Genomic DNA, 22,228 nt, shown 5'->3' with positions numbered 1-22,228 from the left:
GTGTAAAAGTTTCTAGTGTCTACATCGAAGACAGTGGGGGCCTAAAGCAGGTTTTCCCGCCTTTTCTTGCCACATACAACGTTGTTATGCCTGCCTATTTCAGGCACCTAATACATGCTTTTTTAGTGCTTAAACATCTGGCCTGCAGTCATAACTGAAGTGACTAGATTAAGAACCTAATCATGGACTACAATTAGTTAGTGTTAGGGCCTTCAGTACATCACTTGTTTTACCTAGTTTGTATGTATAAACTGACGTGCTATGCCTAAAACATGGAATGATAAAACTCATGCTGGCTTGCATTATGACATTTCCATGATCAGTGCATATATGGAATGATATCATATTCTGCAACACATTAAAAGCATGTGAAATCAGACCTCTTACGCTTTGGTATGAATGAAAGGTTGTGACTGTCACAGTTTGAGTTAAAGGCCCTTTCTTTATATGGTGTATGAATGCTAACAAGTGAGTGTGTACTAGCAGGTACACAGCAACAACCAATACGCAGTTCTTAACCTAGCGTGTGCTATCATAAAATGTAGATAAACATAAATAACCAGAAAATGAGCAGCAAACTAATGAATTGGAATAGTTAATTAACATTCGTTGTAAATTACTGATATGAATTGGCAGCACCAAAGACACGAACAATGAAAGTGGGCAAAGCAGCACTCACATTTTGCTTTTCGATTTTGCTCACTTTTGTTGTTCATGTCTTGATTGCACTTAGTTCAAACTGATAATTGACTATGAAAAATTGAGCACCGAGTTTTGAATCCATACAATTCGTGACGTGGCGTGCACTTTATGAAGAGGCATGAAGGCACCGTACTTTATTCTTGAACTGAAAAAAGGAGTCTGGATGTGCACAAGAGTTTTTCTTGTCAGTGTTTTTTTTTTGTCTATGGTAATACACTGTGGTGTGCCAAGTGTGTGAATCTTGCACCATTTTATGAAATAAGTGGGACGTGCAAAATAATGTTGTTTTGCCCTAGTTTTATGCAATGTAATAGAAGTATGCGCAGCTGCTAAGGCCTTGAGCTAGTCACATTTATGCAGTTTAGGTGAACCAAAAAGTGCTTATCCTGATTTTGTCTAGATAGTGTGATTTGGCATTGTTCAAGCAGGCAGATGTTGTCCCATTTTTATTGAATCAAGATTTCTCCCCAAAATGTTTCATGTGTGCTGATTACAAAGATGTACAGTGTATTCTTACTGCTCAGAAATTTACATACAATATTAGCATGTGTAAGCAGTAGTACATGCTAGACTAATTAATGTGTGCTACTTCGTCTAAAACTCATCAATGGGTCATTCATATTTTTATACTGAAGTGAGTTTTTATGTGGAAAAACTTTATGCAGGAAAAATATTTTAGGTCAATACAAATTTGCAGTCTCTGGCTATAAGATAACTAACCATTAATGTTCTGGAACTTTAAGATGTTGAGTTTGCGAGTATAGCTATTATGGCATTAATTTCAGAAGAGAAGCTCACGCTAGTTGGTAAATAATAACCAATAAAGTAAACCTTGTGAAAGACCATGTACAACCTTCTTCAGAAATGTCGTTACTTTGTGCATTTCAAAATGCGCCGTGATGCATGCGCATAAGGTTGGCGGTACCTGTTGCTCAGTTTTGTTAGCAGATGTCAATGCGATCGAGGGTTGTCTTTTCTCTCCAGGCGCTCATCAGCGGTACGTATCGTTGGCACAAGTTCACGAAGGCTCAAAGGACTACAAGGGCCCGCTGTGCCTTTATAAGACCAACCGGCGAGGGAACGTTTGCCTGCACTTAATCACGTATTCGGATCGGCATTCATTCCTCTGCCCCACTTGCTCCAAGGCCTTTAAGCGCAGCAACGATCTCAGACGCCATCTGTTGAGAGTGCACACTTGGACGTAAAAAGACGATAGAAGGACGTTGTGCACGGGTGCCATCATTGTGTATATTTTCCAGTGTGCTACTACCGCGAGACTATGCTCAGCTACAACGTTGGAAAAAATGTAAGTTCCATCCACAGAACTACTGCACACCTTCTGTTCACATGTGAAAAGAAACTTGTGCCAGCTGGTTTCTGCTGAAATAGTAAGTACTTTCTATTGGGGCTAATGTAAGTACTACACAGATTATGAGTTCAATGTTACTTGTTACTGCCTTAAAATGTTACATTTGGTCAAGTGGCGATTTTGGAATCCCTGAGGAAATTTACCAGGGCATTCAAGTGACCTATCTAAAACCAGCCACACAAATACGTGTCTGAATGGGGATGTGAACTATCTTAAACACTCAAGTGCTTATGTGAGGAAAATGAGTAAGCGCTGTTGGATAGATTCTTCATGGGAGGAGCAGCAATGTCTGGGGGAGGAGGTGTCGTTTTCTCTTCTGTTGTAACGTAAAATAATAGAGGTAGTGAGTGGGCCTTTCCTAAAATCGTCGTCTAGTGCTCTTCAGTTATATAGCCTCTTCTTGAGGTTCTTGCTCATGAATACATTAGAAACAGTAATCTGTATCTTTTAATGTATTATAGCAAACATTTTTTTATGACATCTAGTGTGGCTCTGAATGGTTGTGCACCCCAGACTTGACTTGGCATGCTTATGATGACTACGTACATGATTACTTATTTTCTTATAGACGAGAAGTTTCGTTGCTTTTGCCATTGCAAATATATTTTTTCAAAATATTTTTTGAATCATTGCCTACAGTTCACAATTGTTCGATGTCATGAATTAATATACAATGTCATCATAACACGGGTTATCGTTTAAATGATGGGGAAAAATTGCTGGTGTTTGCCTCTCCTTTAAAGTTATAAAATGTGTTTTAAATGCTTGTGCCGGTCAAACGTATGCATAGTGTGGTGTAATGGACTACCATTACTGAAAATTAACTCCAACAAAATTTCAGGGTTGATGAATTGATTATAAATTAGCTGTATGTGCTGTTGAAGTAATCTGAGCAAACATTTAGGCCTGGTGATTGGGAATATTTTTTTCACTAAAAGTTTCACCAAAGCAGACAATGCATGTAGCTGGTTACTGGTGAAGATAGCACAAATTGCTGAAAATAGTTGACAAGATTTTATGCTGTTGCATATTTGAAGGCAGTGCTAAGAAGATTTACGTTTCTGATTCTCTTTTTCTAAAGATCTCTGGTGGGTGGCCATTACATCTTTTTCTAGTTCACATAATAGCTCATATTTTTGTGAGTCTTCAGTGGCAAATTCAGTCTTAAGGGGAAACACAACTCAAAAGACTTTTTTTTTTGTCTGTGAAATAGGTATATGGTTGTAGTGTGTTCCTTTTTTTGTATGTCTATCATGGTAATTGTGCTGATGCTTCTGTTACAATTAGAGAAGATGCATGTATTGGATAGATGAGGCATTTTCCTGCTATTGTAGTTTGTTACTGCTCAGGGATTGTATGAAAATAAAGTGACTCGGCTGCACTCACACGTACGTGTATCCTTACTAGTCGGGAGATGAGCCCCTGGTGCACATGCGGCTCGGCACACACTGACAGACAAGATACGCATGTATTGCAGATGATGGTAATTCTTGCTGAAAGGAAGAGCATTACGGTGCACAAACCTGCCCTGCACCTATAATAGCTTTTGTAAACGCAAAAATGAAGCAATTGGTAGCCTGCGTTCTTTTCTGTCTTTACCTTTTCTTTTTGTTTTTCTGTATCATATGGTGAAATGCTTGTTTCACACCTGTGTTTTATCCATTTTTACAATGTACCAACTTGCGCAGTTCAACACCTTGGTACCACACAGTGATTTTGTCAACAAATTTGTTGTAAAATGTTCAATATCTATTTCTTAAATCGTTGCAACATTTGATGTGCACCAAAGGATAACTAAGATGCAGTGATGATTAAAATGGAAGGTGAAACACATTTGCAGTTTAGGACTGCTTTCCACAATTTTTTTTTTATGTGTGCATGGGCTTGGTTGGTGCCTTGTGTCATGCTATAAACAGTTCAGCTGGATGCCAGCACATCATGTTTTCATGCACACATTTATGTAACTCTCACCATATGAAAAAACTTTTATGTTCTTTATGTTCTTGCCTTGTGTTGTTTAATTTTCCCACTCTGCATCCTTGTTTGTACGTTTCCTGTATTTTGGCAGGTTCATCTGCATATCTTTCACTCAGCGTGCTTCTAATGATTGTGCCCCATAGGAACAGGAAATGTCAATAATTTTCCGAAGCCTTACAACATTATGCCATTTGTGCAGTGCCACATGGGCAAATCAAATGATGTTAACTATAACGCCATTTGTCACCAAACGCCTTTGTCAAAACTCATTTAACTGAGGAATGTGTACTCTCAATATTGAAGCTTGCTGTGTGCAGTACTCATGCAAAGGCTTAAGGCAGCGCCTTTTGTGCAAGATATTTATACTCGAGTTGCAACCAGTAACATGAAAAGCTCCGTTTTGACTCTGGGCTTCGGATTCGAATGTGCAATGACTGAAATTGCTGTGGCTGGTTATCGGGTTGTAAAAGACAGCAGCCAACTCAAGCTAATGGCATGATAGATTGTTTAGTTCTATGTTTAATCAGCTTTGAATGCACGTTAGACTTGTTAAAATGTGCATTTATTTTTTAATACTCAAGCTTTGCTTTGCTAAAATAAGTATTAATTGGGAACCTAATGCCCTAACTATTGAATGTCATTTCTTGAGTACTTATGGCACGGGATGATGGCATCACCTCAACTTTTATGAGAGTGGTGCGAGAAAAAAAGGAATTTTAGAAAACTCGTTTTTGTGTTAGGCCTTTTTTTTTTTTAGACTTACATGAACTAGCTAAAGCTCGTATGCTGCTATTCTCAATTTTTTTCTTTTTCAACTTCTGCAGACCCAAGTTCCGGAGATGTGAAAATTGAGGATTGTTCCAGCTGGCCAGAAGTGCTAGCTGACCCATCTATTGCAGAACAGTCTTGTCAGGAATTCCCCAGAGACATTGTTGACGAGCCGTCTTCACTGACTCTGAATGCCGGCATTATCAACAAGACTTCGTTTTACAAGTGCTCTCACTGCGAAAAGCACTTTGCAGACCAATGGAACCTGGGTCGTCACACGCGCATCCACTCGGGTGAAAGGCCTTTCAGGTGTGAGTTCTGCCCGATGGACTTCACCCTCAAGACCACACTGACGGCGCATCTGCGCACCCACACAGGTGACAAGCCGTACAAGTGCCACTTGTGCGACATGGCGTTCTCGTGGAGGAGCTCGCTCGTGAAGCACCTCAAGGCACACAGCTGGAGGACTAAGTTCTAAGCTCGAATGTATCCTTCAGGCACAGTGTTCACATCATAAAGTTAGGGCAGACTCTAGAGAAAAAGCTCTGAACAGGTCACATGCATCAGAACCTCTGACCGCTCAAAGGAGACGAGAATGCTGTAGGCCCATGCGCTCAGATTTGGGTGCACGTTAAAGAATGCCAGGTGGTCGAAATTTCCGAAGTCCACTACGGTGTCTCTCATAACCACATGGTGGTTTTGGGACGTTAAACCCCACATTTTCTTATGATTAGACCCTCTGACCACAAGGGCACCACCATTCCTGTCATTACATGACACTGTGAGCGTTGTGTTCAGTTTTCAGAGAAGTTGGAGAAAATGAGCTCGCATGTGGTAGAGTTGTAAGTATGTGTCAACGCAATGTGTGGACGACGCACTGTCACTCTGTACTTGGTCGCCAGGATGCACATTCAGCTGTAATCTCGAGCTACGTAGATGTGTTGGCTCCATTTAGCAAAGTGCCTGCAAATGAATTTTCCTGCATACACTAAACTGCCTAAATAGCTTAAACTCTTCTTGCGAAAATTCTAACTAAACAATAAACATGTCTGCACATTATGGTGCTTAAAAATGTCCATGTTTGATTCGCCAGGCTAGTATACTAGTGCTGAGTAGTGCCGATTTCAGCTGATCTACAAGTAATTGTAAAGGCAACAGTGACAGTGGTAGTGTAATGGCTGTAATCTCGTGGTCAGTGCTATTTTCACTTAGTCCTTCCTCTAGAGTTTGTACTAACTTTAAAGGGCAGGATGCATTCCATATAGCATGAATTCTGCACAGTTGTTGCACCTACGCTTAAAGGGATTGACAACCCCTCTGAACAGGAATTGAGATTCTCCTGCTCATAGAAGGATTGTCTATTATATTGTCTATAATCAACCCTATTTTTCTTATTAAACTCAGATTTATATTTTATTCATTGCTCAAAATCGCTTTTAGCATTCTTGGTGGCAAAAACGTGAATGTGTACTTGTATGTTACCTGGTGACCTTAAACTTTTGTGCGCTAATAATTGTTTCTATATTAGCGTTGAAATGTAGCTCACATTTTATTGCGTTTTTTACCAATGTAAAACATGCAGATATGCATTAAATGACACTGAGCAGAAGAATGGGGCCACCTTTTGCTGATTGACTTATGAACTATGCTCATGAGCGACAGCATGAGCCTTGTTTGCTGAGGGCCTAGTGCCACCTGCCGATGTGTTGGAAGAACATAAGGAGCACCTCGTGGCTTCTGAGATTACCTCTGGCAGTGCGTTGCTGGAACTTATTGTGAAGGCCATGAGCCGAGCGAGGCGGTAAAAGGATCTCGCATGATGACGAACCTTTGGCAAATTTTTTTTCCTACTTGTTTGTTTATACTTTTAAATTGGTCGAAAATGTCAGTATGTATGTAGTTAACCATAGTTCCACCAATCTCTGCAAAATCAAAATTTTGAAAATAATGCGTGGAGGGATATCGGCATCACTATAGCTTCACAGCATTGCTGGAAAACATCTGTGTACAGTTCAAAGGCTTTTCAGATAGAAAAATACTGCTAATAAAATACCTAGCTTCACGGTTTTGTGATTAACCACTGCAGCTACAATCTGGGAAGGGGGAGCTTTCTATCGCACCTTGAAAAACTGGGTCGAGAAAAATTGGTTGTTGGTCTCTTTAACCCCAACGTGCTGTGTATGACCTAAGCCAATCACTTTGGTTAGGTCACTACGATGCTCGACGGACTGTGTTCCAGTAAAAACATCAAAATTATAATGTTTTTGTGCTCAAAATAAATACAACTACAAAATAAGTGCATGTGCAGTTTTGAACACAAGATTTGATTATTTTTAATAAAAAATGTAACGTAACTTACCGTGCAATAAATAAAAACCTAATTACGTGATAACTATGATTATTTACTGAAGCTCACAAAGTGGCATATCTTTTCTTTTTGAATCGTAACATCGAGTGCCTTAAAATATTGTTGTGTAAAATTTGGCACATTTGCAAGCATTACTTTACATCATAATTTGTGCCTGAAGGGTATATTGCAAAGGTAGCCAGAGCATGGAACCGGAAGTACAGTTGTGCCTTGTAGTGTCTTCTGTGTTAAACTATAGTGCACACACAAGTAAAAGGTCAGCGTGGTTCTATTAATTCTCGAAATAAATTCTACAGCCCAAATGAAGCTCCTTGGAATGGTTCTGTTAAGCTGGCCAGAAACTTTCTATCCTTTTTTTTTTTTGTTTATACCAAGTGTATCACGCAGTTATTTTTCCACTGCGGAGTTCTTTGTACTCCCTTCAAAGTTGCATCTTATCTACTCATGTTCTTTATCATAAGGCAATAACATATATTTTATATCTACATGATGTCACCTTCCTATATACTTTTTTTAGGATGCTGGCTCCCGAATAGTCATAACTCTTGTTGAGCAAGACTTTATTTTCGTGACTGCTGTTTGATGACAGCCTTGCAAGGTCTTTGTGTGGTGGTAGTTGTGCGAATGCAATGTTCAAATAATGTTATGTTTCTGTGGGATTATCATTGCAGTACGGGTTATCAATGCTGTGCCTCTGGTTATGCCTGGTACATATGTTATGCCCAAGTTCCTTTGAATTGACACCACACAGGAATGTTTGCACCAAAGACATTTATTGTGATTGTTTGCTAACCCTTACTGTTTTTATTGAATCATTGAATTGCAAAAGTTTTGTACCCATTCTTTGTTTTTAGTGTATTAGCTAATTGTTTACATGTAAACAAAAAGCTAAATCTTTCTTAACATAACAGTGTTAATTAAATTGTAAAAAAAATGTTGATGACAGTGTTACATGAAATTTGATGTTATCTGTGTGGACATTACACATAAAATAAGCATGTGCTTATTTTATGTGTATTGAATCTTGATAATATTTTGTATGCAGGCAGCATGCTCTGACACTTGAACGTCATAAAAATGAATAAACTATGCCTAAGCAGTTATGGTAAAAGTTATTGCTTGAGTATTGGGATGGATACAAAGCTGTACACAACCATACTAGTATGCGCAGGCTCTGTTTATGGAAAGCACCAGCAAGTGTACTTGATGCATGCTCAGACAGGACACTCATGCTCGTGTGCAGTTCTTCAGGAAAAAATTCGCGGCATGCTTTGATTGTGGCTTTGTGAGTGACGCTTGATATACATTCACAATTGTATAAGCATTAAAACAAGGCAAATTCCAGGTAACTCTGCACAGCTCGATTTTTATTTCATGGACCCTTGCAACAGCTTTTTGTGCTCCAAAAGATAGTTTACATGTGGGGAAAGCTTCTGCAAATGTAGGAAAAAAAGAAAACATTTATGAAAACTTTTTTTTTTAATCCCCATTAAGAGGAAGTGTGTTGCTTGAGTTATAATCTGGTTTCCCTGATGTAGAGTGGGAAGAGTGTTTTGGGTGGCTTGTTTTTAAAGTTTATTTTTTCGACACCTCTTTTACACTTGCGATGATGTGGTTGCGTTGATGTTTGACATGAAATAAATGTAGTTGGAAGGTTGCGCCTGTTCATGTTGACCTCTTGTCTTCGTCTAGTGGTGGGCTTCTCATGTCCCTCAATAGCAGGGGTGAACTTTCACAGCCTCACTGAAAAGATTTTTTCTCTATGTTTGATTTGTTATGATGATGTGTTGTACCGTCATGAGAGAAGGTAAGAGCGTGTGCTTTACTGTCTCTATCTGTAAGAACTCTACGTACTTGCTTTGACTTTTGTTCAGCTCACAGCATACTATTGTTTTCTGTGGCTTTTGATTGTCTTTGCTCTCAGTCTTGTTCCTGCACTCCTGCTGTACACTTTTGTTTATGTATGCTTGCACATGCTCTTGACATTTATCTATGGCCACTGCGTGCTTTTCTTGGGAACAGTGAAAAAAAAAAAAAAAGAGGGAAGAGTGTAGGCAATGGTTCTCTAGTTTGATCTTCCTTTTACACTGTTTCCATTCACACGTGTACAGTACTCGCGCATTTCAGTGCAAAAGTGTAGGCTTACGTAATGCACATGCTTTCATTTTCGCTATCTACAGCTTCTGTCATATCAGCGTAATTTTGACTCTGACACTTGCATCAGAGCCAGCATTACCTTTAGCGGCCAGATTTGCTGTGACATGATGCGGCTGTTACGAGAAATCGCTCATAGTGGTCGTTTTGCTAAAAGAAAGTGATGTCACATTTCAATTCGTTAGTACTATTACCACCAGCGCGAGCTTGCACGCAGTCGTCCGCAACTCTTTATTTTTCGGCTTTTGCAGACCTATGTCCTGGGAACGGGACAATCGAAGAATGTGCCACATGGATCGAAGCACCGGCTGACCCATCTGCTGCGAACGTACCGCTGGCTCCTCGCGGGCGTCCTCCAGGGTCCATCAACAAGCGTTATGTCCAGTTGGTAGACGCGAACCTCACCAACATCAACATACGCCCCTACAAGTGCCCGCACTGCGAAAAGGGCTTTGCGGACAAGTGGCATCTGAGAAGGCACATCCGCATCCACACGGGCGATCGGCCCTTCGCCTGCCCCTTCTGCCCCATGGCCTTCAACCAGAAAAACACCCTCATCGGCCACATGCGGCGCCACACGGGCGACAAACCCTATCGCTGCCAGTTCTGCTGCGTGGCCTTCTCCTGGAAAAGCACCTTTGTCAAGCATATGCAGCAGCAACATGGCCCCGAGCACATTCCGCTCTAATTCAACTGACGCCTTCTGAAGAACTTCAGCCGAGGCTTCGCAGCTGATCCAGTGCTCCATCCTTGCTAAAGGCATTGTGGGCAACTGTACTTGTTTTTTTTTCAGTGTGTCTGATGAATTCTCTAATCATCATCTCTAATATCTAATCACATCTAATCATCTTCTTAAATCTCTGATCAGCATCTACTTGCCTGTAACATCGAATACATTAGCACCGAGCTGCACATTCTAGGGTCTATTATGTCAAATTAGCAGGTTGTGGAGTTTCCTGAGGAGCATCCCTTTGTTTATTTAATGGTTTAGGTGTAGCAAAAGTATTGAAATTTTGTTTGTGGCACTTCACCTGCAGAATCTGGATGAGTAACGAAATGTCGTAAACTTGTGGCAAGCAGCAGCTATGGGCACTGGTGTGGTTCGTGATGCAGGCGTCGTACTCATCGGCAAGTAATGTGCAGCAGGTGACTAAGAAGCCTGATGGTTTCTTTTTCTCTATGCACACACTATCTATTGAGAAAAATCGGTACCTATGTTCATATCCACTAATTTAGCTACGAAGAAAGTTTTTCTCTTGTTCACTTTATGGGGAATTCAGGTGCTTGCAAATCTGGGAGCGTTGGTCAGTGTTGCCTGTAGCCATTATGACAAGTGCGTGCAACTTTCTTCTTAGCGAGCTGGCACCCTGTAGCTCGTGAATTTTTTTCCCTTATTAAGCATACAGCTGACTAATAAACCCTCGTATACTACCTGGCAAACGTGATACCTTCATGTACTATACGAGGGCTTTTAGACCAGCTGTCCACTTGTTAAAAAAAAAAAAAAGACCATCTTCTACATGATGCCACTGAAAAAAAAAGTGTGTTCTAAGCTCGCTGCCACGGCTACCAGAGGCACTGACTTAACATTTCCAGGTTTACGTGTGCGATAATACACATGAAGTGGATAAGAGGATGATTGCAGCTGTAGCTCCCTAACAGTATCAGGTGCATTATCTGAAGGTGGCTGGCTCGGTGCGTTCTGGTGGCAAGTAGTCTTTTTGTTTGGTTTACCTACTTCATGTTTGTAACATGAATATACAATACAGTAGAAACAGTACCGCTACCGTCTTTTATACCTTCATTCACTTCATTATCTGGTGGTCTTCATTATGTTTGCGTAAATGTGACAAAGCAGTTTGATATAAACTAGAGAACTAGTACTACTGCAGGAGCCAGCAGGCTTCACCTGTAACCTGTTGTGTTCTGTCGTGTTCACCAACCCACTCAGGAAACTGTCACAGGTTGTCTTGTTCTAGCGTAACTGCTAGCCAACCTAGTTGCTGTCAACTTTGGCTTCTTTGGCTTTCTATCTTTGCCTCAACTTGTACAATGCGAGGTAAAGCACAGAGGGCTGAGAAGTACTGGCAGGCAGTGCTGGCCCTCAACTGAATTTTCACTAATAGGCATAAAAGTGAATTTTTATGTGCGTTTGCAAAAGAAGCTGACATATGAGAAGCAAAATAAGAGAACCCAAAAGGCCGTGCAATGTCTTTTAATGTGAACTAACAGATTAAAAGGCATTTGATAAATATTAACGGGTATAATGAGAACTAACCGACAATGATTTCAAGAGAACTATAGGGGATGTTATAAAAGTAATTGTAATGTAAATCTGATGAAATAAAAGTAAACTAAAAGATAACTTAATTGCCACCAGCAGGGTCCGAACCTGAGACCTTCGCATGGGGGGTCTGATGCTCTACCATGCAGCTTTGGTGGCGGTCATTCCTCTGTCCACATTACAGGGTATATATGTGAATTTAAACGTGGGAGGGTCTCTTGCTGTAGGAGCGTCTCAGCTCTGCCTCTTGCCTTTTGGCGAGTGTAGAACACTCTTTTTGCCTGTTGCAGGCAGGTAGCATATCATTGAGCTAGCAGCTGACTAATTCCTTGAGGTAGTACGCGAGAATTATTGGTAAGCTTTGTCAGCTTGCAATAAGATCACTTGCTGCGCACTGCCAACAAACAGAAAGAACGTTCCACCTTTGCGACAATGGCAACGGGTGGCGCTGACTGATGCTCACACTTTTCAGTGCGAATATATACCCTATAATGTGGACGGGGGAAATGACTGCCACCCAAAGCTCAGTGGTAGAGCATCAGACGCATTATTCGAAGGTCACAGGCTTGAATTTTGCCAGTGGCGAAATATATTTTTTCACTTTATATATATTTTCCAATTTTTCCACTTTAAGTATATTTTCGTCCACTTTTTCTTCCATCACATTTACATCACAGGTATTTCTAATAACATCCGCTATACATTTCTTGGTGCCCTGCCGAGGTGGTCTAGTGGCTAAGGTACTCGGCTGCTGACCTGCAGGCCGTGGGATCAAATCCCAGCTGCGGCTGCTGCATTTTCGATGAAGGCAAAAATGCTGAAGGTTCGTGTGCTCAGGTTTGGGTGCACGTTAAAGAACCCCAGGTGGTCTGAATTTCCGGAGCCCTCCACTACGACATCTCTCATAATCATATGGTGGTTTATGGGACGTTAAGCCCCACATATCAATCAATTATTATACTTTCCTTGGCATCTTTGTTTCTTAGTTCTCATTAATATTGTGTCTAACAATGAAAACGAGCACTTGAAGGCATACTTGTTTTTTTCATTCATAGTGAGGGTCTCATTCTGACAGACTTGTTGCCTTCAGGTAGTATACGAGGAAAAATTGGTCGGCTGTCAACTCTTATAAAGATCACGTGCTATGTGCCGCCAAGTAGGGAGAACAAAAGAGTGTTTGCTATAATGGCAACAGGTGGCACTGACTGATGCTCCCACGTTTAAATACACATACATACCTTATTTAGCGGGCAGGGAAGTGACCGCCATCATAGATCGTTGGTAGAGCATTGGACGCATTATTCGAAGGTCGTAGGTGTGAATCCTGCCAGTGGCAAGTTATCTTTTCGTCCGCTTTTATTTATTCACATTTGTGCATATTGATGCACTGTGCAATTTTATGTGGACAGGATTCTTGCACACCCATCTTAAGACAAGAAAACGCTACTCCTTAGCCTTGATTGCATGGATTATATCTCATGAGGGCCTTTGTTCTTTTTGTTTAATACATCTACGATGTTTGGTCAAAATATAAATAAGTCTAAATGTCTATAAACTTTAAAGAAGACTTAATCAGTGATATATGCAGAAATTCTAGCACAGAAATACATTTGTGAAGTTCTGCAAAATATTTTTCGTGTTAATGGACGTTGCTGTTTTGTATGGTACAGAAAGCAGGAAATTATCGACATATCTAGAACGAGCTATCAAATGCATTTCATTCACATACGGCATTGAAAGCAGGTGTCCCTTTGCCATAAAAAGATCACATAACAAAAAGGCTAAACAGGTACCGATACGTATTTCGTCTCGCTGCACGTACGCACCACCTTCATTTCGACAAACAGCAATTGCAAGTAGAGTTTTAGAGGTTCAGTAAACCCATGCGCGCTGGTTCCGCAGTGTTTCTTTTTTTCAAATTTCTTTCACCAAATGACTCAACGCTGCCTTCAATGGCTTGAATAGAGTCCAGTTCTGGTATATTGTGAACCATATCTTTAATATCCATGAAAAAAAATGCATAATTGGCTCGCTTTCATAAAAAGTGTGATTACCCAAGATGCCACACCAACTAGCCCTATAGCTGCTGTTGGTGTTCCTTCATTTGCTGAGTAAACTTTTGGTTGTTTCTATATCACTTGTGTTGTATATTACACTGTGCAAGTTAATTCAAACATGCCGTGCATTGGTTCTTGCTTGTGGAGGCGCAGTTTTGAGGTCGTTTGAGGGAACGAATCGAGGCACATCCACGTGTAACAGCAAAGCAAGCAAGATGCTTTTCATGTAACTTTGGTTTGGTGAAACCCTTATGCAGTCTTTTTTTATATATATTGTAGCAATGCTGAGGCAGACAGGTTAAAAAAACAAGCATATTTATTAGGGCAAACTTGTGCCCACGATTCTAAAGACTATGGTCGTCAAGTCCGAGTAGCCGAGTGGCGCAGATCCAAATCTCTTCTTCTTCCTCGTTGCCGGAGCGCACAAACACGTGGAGCATGCCAGCCGGGTCTTGCTGGTGCTGGTGCCATGATGATTGTGGCAGGCTACTTGAACGTGGCGAACCTGTCGCAGCATTACCCCCCTCCTCAGATGCATCGTATCGATGCTTAAGACAGTATAAAGATACATGCACACTCTCACTCGTTTTTCGATGATCTGTCATGATAGGGCTTCATGCGGACTACGTGTACCACTTCCGTGGGATTGTGGCGTCTTGAACTCACGTGTCCAGCGGATCTGACTTCATAAGTGACGTTGCTGATACGGTTGACTACTTCATATGGGCCGAAGTATCGGCAAAGAAGCTTTTCAGAGAGTCCACGGCGGCGCACTGGTATCCATATCCACACTTTGTCACCGGGATGATAAAGTGTGTCACTGCGTTGCTTGTTGTACCGACCAGAATCGACGTGCTGTTGGTGGCGTATTTGGTATCTTGCCATTTGCCGTGCTTCTTTGGCTCTTTGCAAGAAGTCATCTAAGTCAGGTGGATAGCTGCTTTCGTCCTGTAGTGGTAACATGGCATCCAGCGGGGTGGTCACTCTTCGGCCGAATACTAGTTCGAAAGGGGCAACGTGGGTTGTTTCTTGAACAATTTATTATATACGAATGTTACGCAAGGTAATATTTCATCCCACTGTTTATGTTCAACATCGACATACATTGATAGCATGTCGGTCAGAGTTCTGTTGAGGCGTTCGGTTAGGCCATTTGACTGAGGTTGATACGACGTTGTTCTTCTGTGATCGGTATTTGTCATGCGCATCAGGCATTGCATTAGGTCTGCAGTAAATGCGGTGCCCCGATCAGTAATAAAGATGATGGGCGCATCATGTCTGAGCACTATGTTGTTCAGAAAGAACTTGGCGACTTCGGCAGCTGTCACACTGTACAGAGAGTCAGCCTCAGCATAACGGGTCAGATAGTCTGTGGCTACGACTATCCATTTCTTGCCTGCACACGATGTTGGGAAAGGTCCTAGGAAGTTCATGCTGACTTGTTGGAATGGGGCATCTGGAGGGTCTATTGGCTGGAGAAGGCCGGCTGGTTTTACGGGTAGAGTTTTGCACCGTTGACATTGACGACAAGTTTTCCCGTAGCGCTGCACTGATGCGAACAACTTTGGCCAATAGTATTTCAAGCGAATCCTGGCGAATGTTCGGCTCACACCCATGTGTCCACATGTTGGCTCGTCGTGGCATGCGTGCAGAATTTCCTCTCGCATGGCTGTGGGCACGACTAGTAAAAACGTTTCGCCATTTGGTTCGAAGTTCCTCCTGTAAAAGACACTTCCTCGAAGGCAGAACGCGGAGAGCCAACACCCTTTAGAAAGGCAAGGCCTTAGCTTTCTTCTAGTGATGTCAGGCGATAGGGCGGACTGGTAAAAGTACGGAGCACTGTTCAAGAGAGGTTGTCGCATAAAATTACCAAGCGGGCGCTTTTTTTTTTCTTGCAAGAACGAGCATGCACGTAGTATAAAATAAATTTCACTCGAAGCAAATTATAGGAGCGAAACATTTATTTACACAAACTAGTTTCGTTTTGTGTTTGCGCTTTATCAGAAGCTGTTCACCTATTTGTTCTGGAGAGTTGTGGCTTTCCATTTTTTTGCCTTGTCAGCAGCGTCAAGAAGTTTGTCGTTGAGCTTTCCACAAACGTTCTTCAGTAAAATGTTAGTGCTGCACTGCAAGATGTGTTTCAGCACTGATTCGCTTGTGTGACCGTTCTCACAGGTGTCGAAGTCAGATGGCTCTTCGTTGGCCAGCAAATACAGCGTCAGCTCCATGACGACCTGGCGCTGTTCGCGCATCAGGAGCAGTTCCGGTTGCGTAGCGAGCTGCTCTACGACAACGTAGCAGTGAGCAACAGCATTAAGCGCAAACATTGATGGGTAAACTAGACCTCCACGGTCCAACTGCTTCACGAAATCGTAGTGTTCATGGGCGGCCGACACTGTGATTGTCTTATCCACAGTCAACACGTCCTTGCATTTTGCACAATTCAACCTTTTTAGGGTCGCGTACACGGCATATCCTGCAATGTAGACCAGGATAGGAAGGACTTCCTGTATCTTCGACAGCGTCTCGCTGCTGACAACTACGTTGCAACTGGGATGTAATGCCTCAACCTGCTTTCGTACGAGCTGTCCGACCTACCTAGACAGGTAGGTCGGACAGCTCGGGAACTTGGGCGGTACAGCGTCCGGGCGGAGGCGAACATAGGATAATGGCACTGTAATTGTGCGGCCAGTAGTTACATCGGTATGCGAGGCTTCTCGAATGATGTCCTCCTCTCTGAAGTGAAGTTCGCATACCTACCAAGGAAATTTACATACAATGAGCAAACCAATGAGTATTTGACAAAGTGCGGCTTGTGAACCACTTGTTCGAGCATATGCAAATATTGAATTTACATTTGCAATGAAGCAACAATGCTCTACCAGAAAGAAAGCTTACCCTTGAATTCTCAGTCACGGAGAGGTCTTCCCGTGGCACAGCGCGTATCCACGCGTTCCTCAGAGTTTGATCCCTTGGGAACTTGAAAACGTGCACTTTCGTGTCCACGGTGTAGTTGCCACGGCATCGCGGCACACAGCATTTGCACGGCATCTCACCGTCGCACCTTCAACATTCTGAAGCCGCACGTGCGTTGCTGCGACGTGCTGGGGACCGGTCGACTTATCGCTCCCGCCGAACCGGTCAAGCAGGTCAAGCCGCCTCTTGCAGCCGCCCCATTAGCTGACGTGGTGCGACTGGAAAGGGAGGAGAACTGAGGCCTTCTCCCTTTCCACGTGGTGTTGGGAGAGCCCTCTGGAGAATATGCGAGGGAATTGAACGTCGAGACCCTGCAGGTGTTGTATAAGCGCCAGCAAATCCGGGTCATCTCGTTGTAGTTGAGCGATTTCGGATGCGTCGACAACGCCTAGAAACGGGAAGTCTTCCTCTTCAGGTACACTTAGATCGACGGGAGAGCGTGACAGGCAGTCGGCATCACTGTGTTTCCTTCCAGATTTGTACACGACTGTAATGTCATACTCCTGCAGCCTAAGGCTCCATTTTGCTAGTTGAACTGACGGGTCCTTGAGATTTGCCAGCCAGCATAGAGCATAGTGGTCACTGACAGCTCTGAACGGTCTACCATAAAGGTAGGGTTGAAACTTGTTTATTGCCCAGATGACTGCGAGGCACTTTTTTTCAGTTGCAGAGTAGTTTGCCTCAGCTTTTGATAGTTTGTGGCTGGCATAGGCTAACATCATAGGCTGGCATAACTAACTGGCGGGCTACTTGAACGTGGCGAACCTGTCGCAGCAATATATAAGAACAGAAAAAAGTTCACATCTAAAGTGCATGTGCTTTTCGCCATTCCTAAGTTTACGCGAGCCCTTGATGGTAGACTCACAACATCTCGGATGCACCTAAATTTAACTGACTCCTTTTAGGACAAAATCTCGAGCGTGTGTGTAGAAGTTACCATCTGCAAGCAAGAGTGGCTGAGCATGTCCACTAAGATGCTTTTGTTGCTCTCGTCTTCACATCGTGAGGCCACATTCTTTTTTTTTTGTGTAAGTTGTATGTTGCACAAGTGACTCGATATATGGCGCACTTTGTTTTTGGAATGCACTTTAGTTATAATACCTCACGCATGTATGTACTGATCAGTGTGGCTGTCTCACACTTGAAAGCCGTAAAGTGCACATGTGATAGTTTAGCTTTACTTAACACTCACAATCTCATTTTTCAGCCTTTAATCACCAGAGTGCAGTCGTTTGTGTTTTATGTATGTGTGCATGATGTATTTATGCTCTATCTTTAAATTCATGCAATATGCTCATGTGTTATGTATGTTTCCTTAATGTCTTTATACTTATTTTGGAACTTATACAATCTGATTTTATTCAGTGATTGTGTATACTTCTTGATAATTTGCAGAAAGGTGCGCAGTAATTTCGCTGAGAAAGTCTCGGCTGTTTTTTGACTACTGTGACGTCCTTCTGCATAGATGAACAGGCATGCCACTGATGCTTATTACGATGTTAATCGTGTCGGAGTTTCAGTGATTGCGCTACATATATGGCTGATAAGCACACTTTACGTTTGTTTGCAGAAGACAGCTAATGTTTAATATCAGCTTGGAACACCCAGCCACTGGGTATATGTCGCCAGAAATGTAGTGTGGACATGCTTAAGTTTACCAGAGTTTGTTTAAAAGCTTTAAACACAATCGCACGTCCTATTTTCACTTTTCGTGCACGTTTCTTTTTGTTTCATTCTAATGTGCACATTTACAGTTTGGCATCGTGATTATGTATTCACAGCAGGGTATTGTCATTATGTCACGATGTACGTATAGAAAATGTGTAATCTGCTAATTTAAAGCATATAGTCTTATCTCCAGTCAGCAGCTTCTATGCCCACCTCGTGAAAACTTCCTCGGCTGGAAGTTGTGTTTCTGTTGGTTCCTATTTTCTGACAGCAGTGCGCAAGAGCACTGCAACTGTACTTTCAGTCATCTATCACCATTTTATTGTGTGCACAAGACAAACTTGTGGCATACTGCTAGTTGGAATATTGCATTTACATATATTGATGCATCATTGTCGCTGTTATACATCTCAAGCATTAGAACAATTTGTGATTGTGCAGGCTTGCACTGGTAGTTCACTAACATGATCACTCTGATAGACACATTTTATCAATTGTGACTCCAAATGTTACTAAACTGACTCTTTCAAATTTGTTTACTCATGCTGTTCTTTTTACTTGTGTACTTGCACATAGACTGAAACATGTTATGGCAGTGTAAATGGTCTTTGCCTAGAACCTTCTGAGATTTATTTCTACATTGTTGGTCTCAAGTGGCCAGAAGCTTTTAGGTATGTCTGTTTTGTTGTTCATTTCACCGTCATGACATCACGAATCTAGATGACAAAGCAGAAACGAACAGGAATGGCTCTGTCTGCTTTCTTACACGTCGGGTTCTGCACTGTTTTCTCACAATCAACTAAATAAGCACAGCTATTTATCTCATATCCTCTCTTATTGTGAATGTGTGTATATTAGAATTGCAATTCGGGTTTGCACAATTTTGCATTATCAACAGATGCAAATTGAGGGGAGACGCTGCTCGAAAATCCCAAAATTTCATATTTTTTGTTTTACGTTGCTTGCACAAGTTTACTTTCTCCACTTTCATAACTACAAAAAAATATAGATTGTAGTAAACTAGAAGTAGGGTGAAATCACCTTTAAAGAGCATGAGTTGGCTAATAAGAATAAAAAGAGCTCATTTTCTAGAGTCCCCTGAAAATTTTTGCCTGGATCCTTGCCATTGCATTTCACATGAGTTCACAAAAGCCACATGCTCAAAATAACGATGATTTCCAAGCCCTCGTAATCAAATAAATCATTTTAAAAACATATCCTTGTTACCCAGATGAGCTTTCACTTCTTTGCTTGAAATGTGTAGACGCATTTTTTGGCAGCCTCTTGAGATTCTACATCATGTTTTTGGTACTTCTTATGTCCAGATCGAGATAAAACGAGCCCACACATTCCTTAACATGTGAAAGTGCAATCATCTTCTTCAAAATTAGATATCGCTTATGTAATTATTATGACCTTGAAGGGAGCAATTTCTATGGGCTGAGCATTTTAGAACTTTTCACACTACGATTTTTCTTGTTTATTTCAGTGTCTTACGTGCACTTTTCTGCTAGTTATTTGCATTTTACAAATAATGTGGAGCAACATGAGCCATTAATGGCTCCTAAATATAATGTTTAGTGGAAGAAAAGGTGTGTTCAAAAAGAGCTATATTTTACTCATTGTCATGGTACTAATAAAAAATTTACAACTTACTATAAAACTGATTACATGTCTGAAATCAGCATAAAAGCATATTTAAACAGGAAAAGTTTTAATGGCCTGGGCTGGATGTTTAAAGAAACTTATTTTTTTCGAGTAGCATCTCCCTTTGAGAAGTGCGAAAGAACACCACCCAGATGACCAACCCACGTTAGCTTATTGTATCCTCAACGAAAGAAAAATATCCGCACTTTACTATGTTCTGGGAAAGTGGTTTCACCAGACGTCCGGCCCATCGATGCAGTCTTTGTGCGGCTTTACCTTCGAGGGGGAATAGCTGCAGGTTTTTAATCTTGTACCCCACTTTTTTGTAGACTTTTGTCCACTTAATTTTGGCACTAGTCTCTGTTCGGTGCTTTTGTATGCTGAAGTCGTCTGTGTGTTATATAGTAATACGTAATATTAGCTATATAACACACAATATATAATATTATATTATATATATATAAATATATATTATATTTGAAAATGCACTGTTGGTTCACTTGGAAATATTTGCTTCCCGTCATTATGCCGTACTATCCCTCATATCGCAGTTGATTTTTGTACTAGTTCGATCATAGATGCTTGTTGTCAGTGTTTGATTCTGACTGCAAAAAATCTCTGAATAAAACTCATTTATGATATTCAATTAGTATTTGATGTGTGGTACTCCTGCACGGTTTTTGTGATAACACACAAAAAAAAGGCATATGATATCCAGTTGTCAAGATGCCTTATTTTCAGTTACCTGTATGCATCTACGGCTGAGTGAATGAAGCGCAATGACTTCTTAAGCTTCTTTTGTGCACTTTTTTTAAGTCCTTAGCTCGAGCAATACGATTTTTTCTTTTTAATCGCTGACACAACACTAATGCAGAAAGCTTTTGTGAGGCTGGCTACGCTTAGTTATGGTAATCAATTGGCATAAATATCGACGCAAGCCCGGCTCTGGAAGTGGTGCCATTGCAGCCGCTACGAAAAAAAAAAAATCAGCACAAATCTGATGGAGCAAATACAGTGCCACCCAGTTGTCGTTTTGGCTACCAGCCCGCCGGAGAGAGTGACATGAGAGGCCGACTGATACGATGGGACGCGCATGCGCACCGCAGCAGGGGTCTCGTTGCTAGATAGCGCGTCGATGCCTTCGGCCACGCGATTCTGTGGTTTGGCATTTATGTTCATGCCTGTATACATTTCTGAAGACACTCGGACATCTACGACGTAGGACTCTCCGACTGTTGACATCACGGGCATGATCTAAGCATTGACCACGTGTGGACCCACCGAGCACATGTGTATGTCCCCAGAGGTTATTTTTACTGCTACTGCTATCCTGTGCACCATGGCTCAGACCTTCCGGACATATGACGTGTTTCGTGCCCAGGCATACCAGCGCGTATAGGGAAATCCCCGTGAAACACCACTTCTCTCCACCATCTGATTCGCTGTTGCTGCAAAAGTGGGAAACATCTATTCCACATGTGCACAATTGCTTGGAAAACACATGCAAGATGTGTGATTTTCACTTTCAAGAACATCCTGAAGACATTTAAGCATATCATAAATGAAGAAGTCGTTGACAGCGATCATGGTGCATGGTCATTGAGGAGTGATGCAGTTCTTTATTTATTTCCTAACCTCCCAGTGTACTTGTCATGAAGCTGCAAAAGACGAAGATTGACAAAGAAAAGATTGATCCGGATTTCGGGACACAAGGGGATAAAAATGAATGAAATGGCAGATACTCTGGCGAAAGTAGCTCTCAGTAGTCCGGTACTTTCGACTGTTCTTACAACAGCACTCATAATACGTCACAGATTTCAAAGGCGTGTCATAATTCAAAGCTCTGGTAAAACATTGTACACTCAGCTATATGAATATCGACACCTCTTGTTTCCTTGGCGGAAGAAGTTCTGGCCAACACACTAAGAAGAAGTTATTTTCTTGAAATTATGCTGAAGAGCTCCAAAACTAAATTACCACACACATAGAGCTAGTCTGGCTCCTTTCTCTCTTTGTTCATGCTGTAACAAGAATGAAACAAATGAGCATTATTTTTTATCATGTAGTCGCTTCAACTCACTAAAGAAAAAAAATTTTTAAAGTGGCTTTTAATCGAATTAGATTGGGTTTTATTCTAATATTCTTTCTTTGGGAGTCTCCTAATTAGGTCATTGTCACCGGGATATCTGTTCTGCTGTAGAAAGATTTTTAATTGAATCAAAGTGGCTCTGATTGCAAAATTCTCAGTGAAAGTTCAA

General features: G+C 41.5%; 2 protein-coding genes across 2 annotated transcripts in view; both read left to right on the top strand.

The window, feature by feature from the left end:
* LOC119163149 (uncharacterized) overlaps positions 1-4,685 on the top strand; it is a 61,188-nt gene extending 56,503 nt beyond the window's left edge. Inside the window, exon 6 of the mRNA XM_075874512.1 lies at positions 1,529-4,685. Coding sequence (XP_075730627.1) covers positions 1,529-1,907 — 379 coding nt within the window. The 3' untranslated portion in view covers positions 1,908-4,685. The remainder of the gene's footprint in view (positions 1-1,528) is intronic.
* A 26-nt stretch (positions 4,686-4,711) lies between these two features.
* Positions 4,712-20,616, top strand: LOC119164693 (uncharacterized). The gene is made up of 2 exons (XM_075874108.1): positions 4,712-5,193; positions 9,590-20,616. The coding sequence occupies exons 1-2, from the start codon at positions 5,142-5,144 to the stop codon at positions 10,024-10,026; spliced, it is 489 nt and encodes a 162-aa protein (XP_075730223.1). The 5' UTR covers positions 4,712-5,141; the 3' UTR covers positions 10,027-20,616.
* The last annotated feature ends 1,612 nt before the right edge of the window (positions 20,617-22,228 follow it).

Source organism: Rhipicephalus microplus, chromosome 9 (assembly GCF_043290135.1).
Source record: "Rhipicephalus microplus isolate Deutch F79 chromosome 9, USDA_Rmic, whole genome shotgun sequence".
Classification (NCBI taxonomy): domain Eukaryota; kingdom Metazoa; phylum Arthropoda; class Arachnida; order Ixodida; family Ixodidae; genus Rhipicephalus; species Rhipicephalus microplus.
The sequence above is the reverse complement of the archived record's forward strand: the minus strand, read 5'-3'. Positions and strand labels throughout refer to the sequence as shown.